The 13,105-nt window shown below is 40.0% G+C and overlaps 1 protein-coding gene across 1 annotated transcript in view; it reads left to right on the forward strand.

Moving 5' to 3' along the window:
• The window catches only part of LOC148401767 (sterile alpha motif domain-containing protein 10-like), a 31,610-nt gene extending 18,951 nt beyond the window's left edge, over positions 1-12,659 (forward strand). The window contains exons 3-5 of the mRNA XM_088368122.1: positions 2,454-2,622; positions 6,944-7,084; positions 11,271-12,659. Of these exons, the coding sequence (XP_088224248.1) occupies positions 2,454-2,622; positions 6,944-7,084; positions 11,271-11,293 (333 nt within the window). The 3' untranslated portion in view covers positions 11,294-12,659. The remainder of the gene's footprint in view (positions 1-2,453; positions 2,623-6,943; positions 7,085-11,270) is intronic.
• The last annotated feature ends 446 nt before the right edge of the window (positions 12,660-13,105 follow it).

The following is a 13,105-nucleotide window of genomic DNA, read 5'->3' on the forward strand; positions in this document are numbered from 1 at the left end:
GACGATGGAAGTGTGGCGATTTTAATATTGCAATATTACGATATCAGCATTACCGTTACATTGCTGCTAACTATTGTATTTTACTTCAATTTAACGGAATATGTCAACTTTTTAAAGCTTGCAGCAACTGAAGGTTAAAATTAACTTCTCCGCATATGATCTTACTGTCTTGATAGACAACAGGAAGACAATAAGTGTGGTATATATTACCCATCCTCCAATGTCTCATACTTGTTCTCCATATTGAGTTTCAGCATGGCCTTCCATTCCTCATTCTCATTTCTCCCTCGCTTCCTGCGTATGTAATGAATGAGGGAGCTCCTCCCACTGGACAGAATTAGGTCTCGGGAAGAGTGGGGGAGTCGACAAAGTGTGAACAGGATCAGAAGAGAATTGGCCAGAGGACATAGACACTGATGGATGGCCATAAAGGCACGCAAGAGTAGAGGAGGGGAGGTGGGGGCTGAGAATCTGAGCATGATGTAGAACTATCACTCTGTTTGCCTTCTGCCAGCTTTTTTGACTCACACACGCTACCTTATAACTATGTTTTGTAAATCTCTTGGCTGCCTTTTTCCAAAATATACTTTTATTCTTTTATTTATGCCACTTTGCAGTGTCACAATTTTAAGTAATGAAATCAAACCCTTCCTTTTCAAGCGTCAATGCACAGTTTATTTTATTCATACCCATAGACAAGAATTCAGTAGTCGACACCCCTTTTATCTTGCCGGCTTTCATGATCCAGAGAGCCAAACTGAGTTATTTTTTGCCCCCCCGAAGGTGCCTTGAAATGAAGCAGTATCTTTCATAAGCTATATCCAATAAAAGTGAGCAGCAATGTGCTGCCAAATACTTAATACTGTACTTCAGATGTAAAATTCAATGATGAATCAATCAAAATTAGAGCAAGAGATTGTTCTTGTTGCATTGATAATAGCAGATGATTACCAGGCACTTGCAGACCACGCTCACTTATCACTGTGATTAATCTTCATTTTATGGATTTGAACATTGGGTGGGACTACATTTGCATATCTGTATTTTCACTCTAGCATCTGACGGAGAGAATTTTTACCTTACTTAGTCCACATTCATAGGGAATTTTCCAAACCTTTACCAACTCAATTATAGTCAGTGATGGGGTGATAAATAGATGGATGGACAATCCATTATAATGATGACAAGTGGACCAGGAAAACTTGAACTTTCTGCATTTGGTTTGAATCCAGAGACACAGCTCCAATTATTCCGGTTATGCAAGCAGTGTCTAATATGGGCTCCATTGAAAATATGTTCTGGCAACTGGCTATGGGTCACCATTTTTTTTTTTTATTAAGCCACAAGAGTACATGCATGCTTGCGCTTGTTTGCATAACATGTCTACAAAAATAATCTCCATGACATGTAGTTCGGCAATGAAGTAGAAGTTTTGGCAGCTGATCTGTGTTTCTCTCCTGTTTCACGCTTGGCTCAATCAGGACATTTTAATCCATGGATTTTATGTACAAATGAGAACAAACAACATCATGACCGAGTGAGATGTTTTTCTCTACCCACAAAAGACAAACCTAAATCAGCAAATGTGTTTTGCCTCTTGAGAAAGGAAAGAACAGCGACATAATTGCGGCAAGTACCTAAATTAGTCCCTGTCCGGCCTTCCTTTGTGGAGTTTGCATGGGCTCCCTATGCTTGCGAGTGTGACTGTGAATGGTTTGTTTTGTCTATATATGGGTTGAAATTGACTAGTGTACCCTGCCACTCGCCCAACGTCAGCTGGAATAGGCTCCAGCTCAGGCTGATGACAATGAGCGCTATAGAAAATGGATGAATTATGAACTCTCATCACTTGGGCCAGATCGATTAATCGGCCGGCCCATTTAAAATTGGCAAAAAATTTTCTGATTTCTTTTCCCCCCGTTTTAGACTTTAATATGTTACAACACAAGACAAAGATGGTGACAGTCAGCCATTCTTGTTCAAAATAAGCAACATAATGGATTTTTTTCTCTCTCTCAAAGTTAAATACTAAATTCAAGTCAACTCAAAGACAAAGTATTGTTAAACAGTCAAGTGTTCAACCTGTAATTCATATCTTTATTGTTGTAAGCACTGAGGGACCCAAAATTAAGGTTTTCAATTCATTACATATTTTATAATTAATCAGCTAATTTTCATCAGAATCCCAAATATTATCAGAATTTTACACCGCCAAATATCGGAATTGGTATTGACCTAAAAAAAAAAAAAAAAAAAAATCCATAACCACTGGACCCTACTCACCACAAAGATCAGTCAACGTGAACGTTCTCTTCGTGAAAGCAGAATTTGAAAGTCTGCTTGTGGAGTCATCTTGCACCCACAAATGTGCTTAACTGGCTTGCTATTTCTGTACACCTTCAAACACCTCACAGGAAACAGATAATGGGAACCTGTTGCCTCTTTGTTTTCAGGTGCATCCAGGTGAAGCCTTCACTGTGTTCCACACCAGCCCCACGTTGTCCAGTCTGTCCAAACCCGTGGTGCTGTGGACTCAGCAGGACGTCTGCAAGTGGCTTAAGAAACACTGTCCTCACAACTACCTGACCTATGTTGAAGCCTTCTCTCATCACGCCATCACAGGTATTCACCTAACACGCACTGCGTCTGTAATTGCATTCACAGCTTGCACCATTTCAAAGGACAGAAAAGTTGCTTGACTGTGGCAGTCAGACTTTGTTGTGAATCAGTGCAATAAGGGCCTTGGCATATCTGGATTTGTAAATTTTATTTTAAGGTATGTGGTTGCACAGCTTAGTTGGGTTTGTGGCTCCACAGCTTAGCTTGCTCAACTCGAAGCACGTTTGGAGCCAAATCTCTCCAAAGGAGATTGAGAAGGCATTCATGTGTAGTCCTAAAAAAAACTGCAGACTATTTTTGGTCAAGAAAGCTGCAAGGGGAAAAAAACTTGGGTCAGTTGTCATTATGAGTTCAAACAATACCTCCCACAAAACAGTCAAGCTATGTCGTAAAAAGTTATTTTCAAATCCAAACTACGGTGGTCCCTTGAGATGTGTGTATTTCGTTCCTTGACAGCTCATAACTCAAAACACTCATACCACAAATCTCTTTCCCAATTGAATTGAATGAAAATTAATATATTCCAGCCTCCCTAAAAATCTTTTTTTTTTTTAAGAAAATAGTATTTGATAATGTCATACTTTATAAAAACATACAGTAGTTACATTTAAATACAGTTAAATATTCAAAGTTATTCACCTAAGTTAATTAAACTTGCCATTCCAATACTTTTGGAGGGGACTATATAATGTATATCTAGAAGCAAGTTTCGCAATTCCCTTTGCAGTGTCCTTAACTGATGCTAACTGAGGTGCGCTTGAGAATTTGAGACGAGCCAAATCGATACCCTACTAAAATTAATTCAAATAGGATAACCTTTATTGGTCCCTCACACTACTAAAATTAATTCAGATAGGGTTAGGGTTAGGTTAACCCTAACCCTAACCCTTTTATTGCGCTGCGAATTTAGTGAAAAAACTGGATATTAAATTCTAGAGCAATAAAAAGCAGACGCAGCCAGTCGATGTAGGCTGTTTCATTCATTCAGAAAATGAAAATGTTTATCCATTGGGGTAATAAGGCAATCTGACAGGGTGGCGAACAGGAGTTTAAGCTCAGCGGATTCGGATTTGCTCTCCGATAAAGCCCTGATTTTGAATCAAATGAATGATGATTTTTTTTTTTTTTTTTTTAAAACCGTGTCTAAATGTGTGCATATGGTGAGTACCAATGCAATTGTCATAGTTGCGCATTCACAGAAGGGTGGCGGATCCGAGCAATGGCCCCAAGATGAATTCTCTGTCTGTATCATCTTTTGTTCAGTGACCCAAACGTAATCATGTCTCTCACAGTCTCTCAGTAAGCGCACCATCACAGCGGAACAAGCTGCCTGAGGAGATCAGTGTCGCCATTCAATTTGCACTTGAACATTTGGGACATCATTTTTCAGAGTGGCCTTTTTATTTAATCCTTTTACCAAACCTCTGTCCCTTTTTTTCCGATAAGATACAGAAAGATGTTGCTGTTGCAAGTCCTTGTGGAAGACAGCTGGCATTCAAATGATGTCCAATCGGATATTGTAGTATAACGTCAAATAACGTCATTGGCCATGTGTCAGTTATGTAACAAATACACAACATGTAGCTGCTTGTTCACTTTTAAACACAGCGTGCAGTAAACATCTATGATTTCGGCACCCTCACAGTGGCCAAGAGACTTTAATCTTTTGCTCCCCTCCCTACCCACAAAGCTTCAAATGAGACGTGAGAATAAAAGTTTGCACCTCTTGTTTGCAAAATATCAATATAAAGGCAGCTAAGGTGTATTCTGAAGAAAAATAATCTCTTCAAATTATGTAAGTAGCACCACTAGGTTGAGCGTCTTAATTTTTCTGCTTTTCACAGTGCCTATCTGTCTGCAAAAGCCTCATTTGCCATTGGAAGTGTTACTATGCAATTTGTTTTGAAGCCAAATTGAGACTGGTGATCTCTATTGAGCAGCTTTTGTTTTTGTCTTTCTCCTCTTTTGACAGCTCTCCCCAATCTGCATGCAATTAATGAGAGCCGTAGCACGTCTGTGGAGAATTGATTTGAATTCCATTCTACTGCTTTGTCTCATTTATGCACGCATATAGCAAGGGCATTGTGTCTCGAGGACAAGCTGGTGCAAGCACTCACAAAGGAGGGGAGAGGGTGTTGGAAGAGCTTGGCTTGGTTTTTGTGGATGCAAGCACATGGTTTGTGAGAAAAAAAATATAACTGCAGAAAATCAATAGGATATTGGTGTCAGTTTATTACAGAATGGGTTTCGTGCGAGGAGCATCGGAGGTTACAAACAATGGAGCGGGTCTAAGCAGGAAATTTGAGGTTTGACTAGATTGTGATGGATGAGCGTGTGATTGTATGCAGAGCAGCCATGTAGATATGTGAGCAAATAGAAAACAAAAGAACCGAAAGTGGCCTCCATTTGCCTTTACAGATGATTTTCAAAACCAAACAACAGAGCTACGGGCCATCATTATGAGGTGCCCATATAATTCTATCTTTTAAAATATGACCGCCAACTCTCTATTAAGATCATTTCTTTGTAAGGTGTAAAATGGGGCAGAGGAGAAAGTACTGATCAGTGTTAGAGATTTGTTCACTCCAACTTATTTTGCAAGAACCACACGGGAGACAAGTAAGTCCTTTTGGACACCTGCAGGTGGAGAGTTCACTCGCTCCAGAATGAAGTCTGAACCCTCGTTCCTGCGAGGGGATATTTATTAAGAGAAACAGAGTGGGGGTTTGGGTAAACTGGCTAAAGCCCTTGTCCTCTAGTCTAAACATGTCAGGGGATGTTTTATGACCTTGTGATAAGGAGGACAAGGTAAGGTATTTATTACCTGTTGCATTCCAACATAATCCTATGATAAAGATAACCTGGAAAACCCTAACAATCAGTCTTGCTGTTTTCTGTTTTGTTTTCTTGTCTGCTGACCTTTCATAGCGACATGCAGGGTTTGCTTAGGCAGGGTTACAGGTAGAAGAAGTACTGGAGAGCACTTCTTCTGGGGACTTCACCACTCTGCTGAGTGACGTCAATGATCACTGGGGCAAAAAGCCATGGGCGTAGGAGGAGTTCGGTGAGGCCATGGAGAATGACTTCTGGACAGCTTCGAGGAAATTCTGAGATCCTACCCTAAGTGGAGGAGTTCAAGTATCTTGGGGTCTTGTTCATGAGCGAGGCAGGATGGGGTGTGAAATCGAAATGGATGGATGGATGGATGGATGGATGGATGGATGGATGGATGGATGGATGGATGGATGGATGGATGGATGGATGGATGGATGGATGGATGGATGGAAAAGGAGATGAGAGCTTCATGAGTAATGACTATAATTATATCATTTGGGAGCTGCGACGGGTATGATGGATTTTGCTTTCTGCAGTGAAGGACATTACCTGCCTGTATCAACGTGTGTGTGTGTGTGTGCGTGCGTGCGTCCGCGCGCGTGCGTGTGTGTGAGGAGGTGCGCACGTCTGTTGCTTGAAGCATATTTTTTTTCCCCATATGTTAACGTGAATGCAGGCTGCTTATAAAATGTGCTCACTGTGGGAAATGGTTTGTTTAATGAGTGTCCCCCCTGTGTTAATGCCAGCTCTTTTATAAGTCCGATGCAGAACGAATGCTTCCCTCTTCATTCCAGACGTTTTACTGCTGCTAATTGGAAATCTGCAGTGTAGATTTGGATTAGGCTGTGAATCTCCAGGCTGAATTACAAACATGCCGACGAGCTTTCAAGTCTCCCTTAAAAGTTAAAAGTGAAATTTGTTTCTTCACAATGATATGTTCTCTGCGCATTAAGGTGTACCCGTGGAGGTCCTACATTGAGGTTTTGCTGGGATAATGGAGCAATAATATAAAGTTTGATTAATAGCTAATGTCCCCATTTCTGGTCATGTATTTGCCAAAGTAATCGCCCTCTCCTCACCATGTTGGAATGGATGCCGTTATGTCATTGACAAGGTCAAGCCCCTTTCACTTCAAGGTGAAGTTTAAAGCTCACCACACAAGGCATTTGGTATTTTGCTATCTGCTCCTCGCCTAATTTGATGGGCTTTAGACACAGATATGAAATGGAGTTTGAACATTTCAGTGGAATTTTCCATAAATTCCTGCCCAATGTGCAAACGTGGTCAGATCCAGATTAAACTTCATTTGGCATTACAGCGTTTGACATCAGGAACACAAATGTATTTACCAATGAACACACGCTGCTAATAACCGGCTATCCCTATATTCCTACTAGTCATGAACAAATTGATTCCAGACTGCCCTAACATTCTAACCCTTTTCTTTGAGGGTATTATATTAAACAAGAATCCCATCTCCTCTGGACAGGGCGAGCCTTGCTGCGTTTGAACGGGGAGAAGCTCCAGAGGATGGGAATCGTCCAGGACACCCTAAGACAGGAAGTCCTCCAACAAGTCCTCCAGCTTCAGGTTCGAGAAGAAGTCCGCAATCTTCAGCTTCTCAGTCGGAGTAAGTCACAAAATAATCATGTTTGTTGTGTGTGGTAAGGGGCAGTGGGTTGCGATCTGTACTGAGAAGAAGCAGTCAGATTTGATTTAGCTTTGGCGAAATTGACAGCCTGGGAGCAGGTGTGCCTTCCGTGGCATATATAGAAAGGGAGGCAGTGTGTGCTTCGATGATGGCAGCACTCAATTTGCTGCCTTGCCCAGGAGTGACAGCTTCAGTAAACTTTTTTTTACGAGTCACCCATCAATAAAATGCATTGTTAGTCAAAACTGGCATTTGCAAATTCTGATGTTCACCCCAGAGTGTGGCAGTAGATTTAAGGTCCGTTAACAAGTACATATTTTGTCCTCACAAATAAGACAATTCAGTTCACTCGTAGGAAAACTGTCGCACTGGTAATGTAATGCTCCGTAATCCACACGTAGCAGCAGATCAGGGATGCTCACATTTCATTGTTGTCTTAATCCACAATTTACAAAGAGCAGGAGAGAAAACTCACACTTTGTTTTCTTTGTAGCAGAATCCTCAACAGCCATCGGTACAGGCAAACAAATGTTTAAATTAACGTTGCTGACTGATAAATGCAAAGGGAAAACAAAAATGATTCATGAATAGAAACATGTTATTTAGCTGTTCATTTTGTTTGGGCTTGATATGCTTAACATTAACCTCATAATGGATTTTTAATTTGAAATGAAAGGTAGGTCTTCAATTGATTGAGCTCATGGTCGTGACATAAAAAATTCACCCCGGACGGCTGCTTGTGTGGCCTGTGCCAAAAGCCGCTATTGTGTAATGCTTCAACTCAGAAAAAAAAAAAAAAAAAAAAAAGGATATTGTGTTCTTATCTTGATGGGGATTTATTAAATCGCTCTTGATTATTAGACACAAGATTGATATATCTCATTCCATTTTTTTGACAGCATGACACTCTCAAAATACTGATGGTTGTGGTTTTTTTTTTTCTTAATAACTACACATCGCAGTGGACTTTGAGATAAGTGAATTCATGGTGAAAAAGGGACACATTATTTCCAGCCAAAGCAAAGCTTTTTCCAATTAATCAGCCTCATAATTAACAAATGAAACCAATCAGCAGCACTTGATTAAGAATTTTGGATGAAGGAACAACACGCAGAACGACACAGTGTTTGTAAGACATTAACATTTTAAATAAATGCTTGTAATCTCGATCAAATTATAGATTCTCGTATTCACTTTAGACTGCTACTGATACAAATTTGTTCCAGTGACTGGTAATAATTGACAATTAAACTTTGAAAAAAGTGCTATTCAGATTAAAATTGAACTACGGTTGGGCTGACTCGTTTGCATGAAAGAAGCAGACAGTCAACTAATAGACAATTTACTGTATTTACATTCATTGATCTCCAAAAAAAAAAAAAACATATGTGGGTATCCATTTGAATTAAACTGAATTTAAGTGAGAGCTTTTGAGTTGATGTTAGACTGGAGTGCAAACTAAAGTGTGTGCGTGTGTGTTCGTTTTATTTTACTTTTAGTAAAACGTGTACATAGTTGTTACCTTTTTTGGAATGAAAGTGTTGGAGCTTGTCCAATACGCGGAATAGAGTTTGAACACGCTGCACGGCAGGACAAAATAAGAAGACGGAGCTCTGATTAGGTTTGAGCTGTATGACGGGCTGAAAATGATAGATCAGAGGATAATGAAGCAGTGCGCAGAGAGAAAACTTTGTGTGACAGCACATTTATTCACTGGCTGCATGTCTCTCCCTTCCATTATGTGCTAATCAGTCTGTGACAGGCGCACTTGCTAGAAGCGCCGTAATAACGTTTCGCAGTCGATATTGAGCCGCCGTACTAATTGCAGGACAGCAAATTAGAGTTTCAAATGTTATTCACCACGCAACACCTAGAGAGTTAAATAGAGAAAATTGACTTTCAGTGAGTGAAAAGATGTTTTTTCATGGTGGTGGGTGTATAAACAGTGTCAAATGGTTGCTGAAGCAAACTTTGTACGGGAATGATGTGGCACAATGAACTCATCTCGTGCTTGGTTTTCACATCAAAGGGCAAACAGAGAAGATGAGAAAATTCATAAAACATTGATATCAAGATGACATGGAAACTGATGAACCTTTGAACCTCCAGTGATGACAACAGCGTGTAAAAATGTTACGTCTGCAGAAGCTGTTGAAGCACACTCCTTTTCTTTTTTATTCAACAAAACTTTGAGCAAACTTCCAGGTCACACTTTAATAAGCTACTATATACTGCACTGGCAAGCTGAAAATTCACATTTGTGGAAAATTTAAATCGGAGCATCAAAGTAGAATGCAAATGTATGTAAGCGAGCGTACAGGACATAAACTTATTCAACCTTCAGTGCAGAACTTTCACCCCTTTCATGTTTGAAATCTATTGCCCCGCGCATTTGCAGCATAATCTCTCGCATGTATTTTTAGACTTGACTTTCCACGGTCAATGTAATGTTTCCAGGGTGGTGTATTGTGTCGCGTGTGCCGTGAAAGGTAAAGGGGAGTCTTCCAGAGTCCAAAGCCTCTTAGCTCTCCCAGTGTGACATCGGCTTTGCATGGGTCGCTGTAACATCTGGATTGCTTTGGGACTGTAGGGCGGAAGGGTTGGAACCGGAATTGAAAGCGCCTCCTCGTTCATATCTCTTGCTTGTTGGTTTATCATTATAATAAATTGTCAGTTCCTCCTTCCTTCTCAACACATCAATTTTTCATCAAAGTCTATCTTTGTATGCAGCCATCTGCCATCCCTCAGTATTTCACTAGTAATTAGATAAAGCCAGATGACTGTTACACCCCGCCCCCCTTGCATCGTTGACTGTTTGTATTATGATAACAAAAAGATGATTCAGTTAGTTTGCTTTGCTTTGGATTGACTCACATTTGAACTTACAAGGTGCAAATGCAAGATATCAAAGCACAAATTTGGTGGCTGGTTGCATCTCGCATTCTTTCCACATCCTCCTTTGGGAGCTCATTTAAAATATTTCCCATCAGAGAAATGTTTCTGCACACGCCTGCAGTCATATCTCCAGCCACTTCATTTTTCTGCCTCTGCGTGTCGTGGCTCAGGTTCACCCGAGGCCCGCACTCGCATCTGTCTGTGCCCGGGAAACAGGTGGCGAGTGTTTGTCGGCTATCACGAGAGAGAAGCTCGTAGATGAAAATGCAGACAGTTTATTCAAAGAAAGTGTGACCGCCTAATGACGCTTGATGTCAGGAGTTGGCTGGTTGTCCGGGAAACCGTCTGGTTTCATCTGTAGTTTTCTGAGAGTTAGATTATGACATTGTGTGAGCTTGTTATCGTGTGCTGTCTCATAATAATTGGCGCAGTATTAAGCAACGAACCACAAATGCAAAGGCTTGGTGTAATAGGAATAAAATATCAGTTGTTGCCCGTTTTATTGCGGTTCAACAATTGTGTTCTGTATTTTGGAAGATTAATTTGATCATAAAAATCCGTCCACCCATCCATTATCCGAGCAGCTTCATCCTCATGGTCGCCAGCCAATTGCAGGGCACACGTAGACAAACAACCACTCACAATCACACCCAAGGACAATTTAAAGTGCTCAGTTAACATAGCATACATGTTTTTGGAATGTGGGAGGAAACCAGTGTACCTGGAGAAAAGCCATGCAGGTATGGGGAGAACATACAAACTCCACACAGGAATTGAACCCTGCACCCCTGCTGATGACCTTAATAATAATAATTAATCATCATCATCAATATTATATAACCCCTTAAGCATCACATATTTGAACACAAATGGTGCAGCAGCACATTTAGTATAACAGTATTCACAGTTATATCATCTAAGAAGAGCTGACAAGCTGAAACAACCTGTGACATATATACTGTATAGTAAAGGAAAAATGGCACTCAATGATATTGTGCTTTATAAAAACAGACAGTAACGACACAAAAATAAAGTCTTTGTCACACTGCTTCAATTGAATGGCCATTGTACATACAGCATTGATGTAAGAAAAACTTGCCTCGAGTTTGAGCCGACAGCGCAACAATTAACTAATAAAAAACAACAACACACATTTATAGTCCTATAAAAGAGAGGAAATGCATTTTGACGAGTGATACTTTTCAAACTATGGATGCCTCTGGATCAGTCCTAATTATGTGCTGCTCTTCTTTCTTTTTCCTCTCCTCAGCCTCCTTTGGAAACTTCTCTTAGCTCATCGTGTGGTCCATTTGGCAACCCTTGTCCTCAGCCCCTGTCAGAAAAACTCCATGGAGATAGATGCTTCTGTCTTCACATTTGCAATGGAGAATTAAGCCTAGGAAAAGCTTGTTGACTACACGCCAACCAGTCTGCTGGATTCTCATTCAACGCTGGTTTACCAGACCTCTCCGGGTGAGAGACAAAGCCTAGCTCAAGGCCGGAATACCGACTGTAGCATAGCGATAACAAGGTGATCATCTGAAATCGTCTGGTTTCGATCTAAGTAGCAAATCCATCCTTGTTAGTGGGATTGATAGATACACAAGATCCATTACAAGAGTTGGATCAAAATGTCTGCTTTTACAAAGTTAATGATAACAATCATTGTATTTGACAGTTTCAATTAAAACTGAGCATTATATTGAAATCGAAATGGTGGGGTCGTCAAGGTTGTAGTTTAACTTTAAGTTTAACTTTTTTTTTTTTTTTTTTTTACATAAATTTTAACTTTTGAAACAAAGGGTGTTGAGACCATAGTTGAAATAATGTGTGTATATGTATATGATCACTTTACACAAACAACAGTGCATTTTCCTCTCAGGATTTGAGATCGCTGGTGGATGACGAATAGCAGATATCATCAGACGTTTTATATTGTGATTGAATTAGACTAGATTGACTATGTAGCGACACACTATATACTACAGCACGTTTGAGGATTGTAAAATAACATGCACTGTAAGCAAGTGCATTCTCACAGAAGCTTGTGCTTGTTTCCATGGGACAAATCCCAAGGGCAGGCAAGTATAATGTGATGATCTCGTTGTCTACGCTTGATCAAGCAATAATTTAAATGTAATTACGCAATGAGGACGAGCTGTTAGGGCTAGGTAAGATACATTGAAATGCGTTATTTTGTAGAATGATGTTTATACGTTTGCCTGTTATAGAGGCAGCATTTAACTGCCTTGCAGTGTTGTTCAAGAACGTTACTGGAAGTCATCTCCCTATCGAAGAAAAGGACAAACCCGGGCGGATAGAGTCAAACGTGCACCTTGTCACTCTTACCATCCCATAAAAAACACAACAGCTTGTTTACGTTGCAAAAACTAAGAATTTGCTGTCTCGTGATTTTGTCACTCTAAGTGTCTCAGAGCGTTTGCAGATTATGTAAATGTCAACATTTAGTAATGGACAGTTGTCAAGCCACTGTGATGCTGTCTATGGAGTGGGAATAAAAGAGACATTTGAACAAAAAAATCAATAAAGAAGACATAACTAGACATTTTTGATAGGTGGTAATGACAAAGGTTTTAATAACTTTATGATCTGATATGTATTTCCGTGCACTTTGAAATAACAAATGTTTTTTGATATATTGCCTGAATAGCTTAATGACCCTTAAGGAACTGTTTAATGCATGCCTGATAAGTTTCTAAATCACGGACACTGCCAAAGTCATCTAAAAATGTTCAGTACTTGATTATATTTTATGTTTTGATTAATGCGAGACACCAGTTTTGGATTACTACTGAACGTTCTGGACAGAGGGAAATGTTTTGCCATACAATGACAAGATATGTGTCAAAAGATAGTGTCAGAAGAACAAACAAACCAATGCATGGTAAGTGGTGATTAGGAACTTTGCATAGTCAGGGAACATTAACAAATTGATGACGTCACAGCCAAAAGTTCACATAATTCCGTACAAAATGACAAAATTGAAAGAATGATGAATGGGCGGTGTACAACAGTGGCCAAAGTGGATGTGTGTGCAAGAATGGTTTACAGGTAGGACACTTGGAGATAAAACCGGTAGAGGTG

The sequence above is a fragment of the Syngnathus floridae genome, chromosome 2 (assembly GCF_059516105.1).
Source record: "Syngnathus floridae isolate MCC-2025c chromosome 2, RoL_Sflo_1.0, whole genome shotgun sequence".
Classification (NCBI taxonomy): Eukaryota; Metazoa; Chordata; class Actinopteri; order Syngnathiformes; family Syngnathidae; genus Syngnathus; species Syngnathus floridae.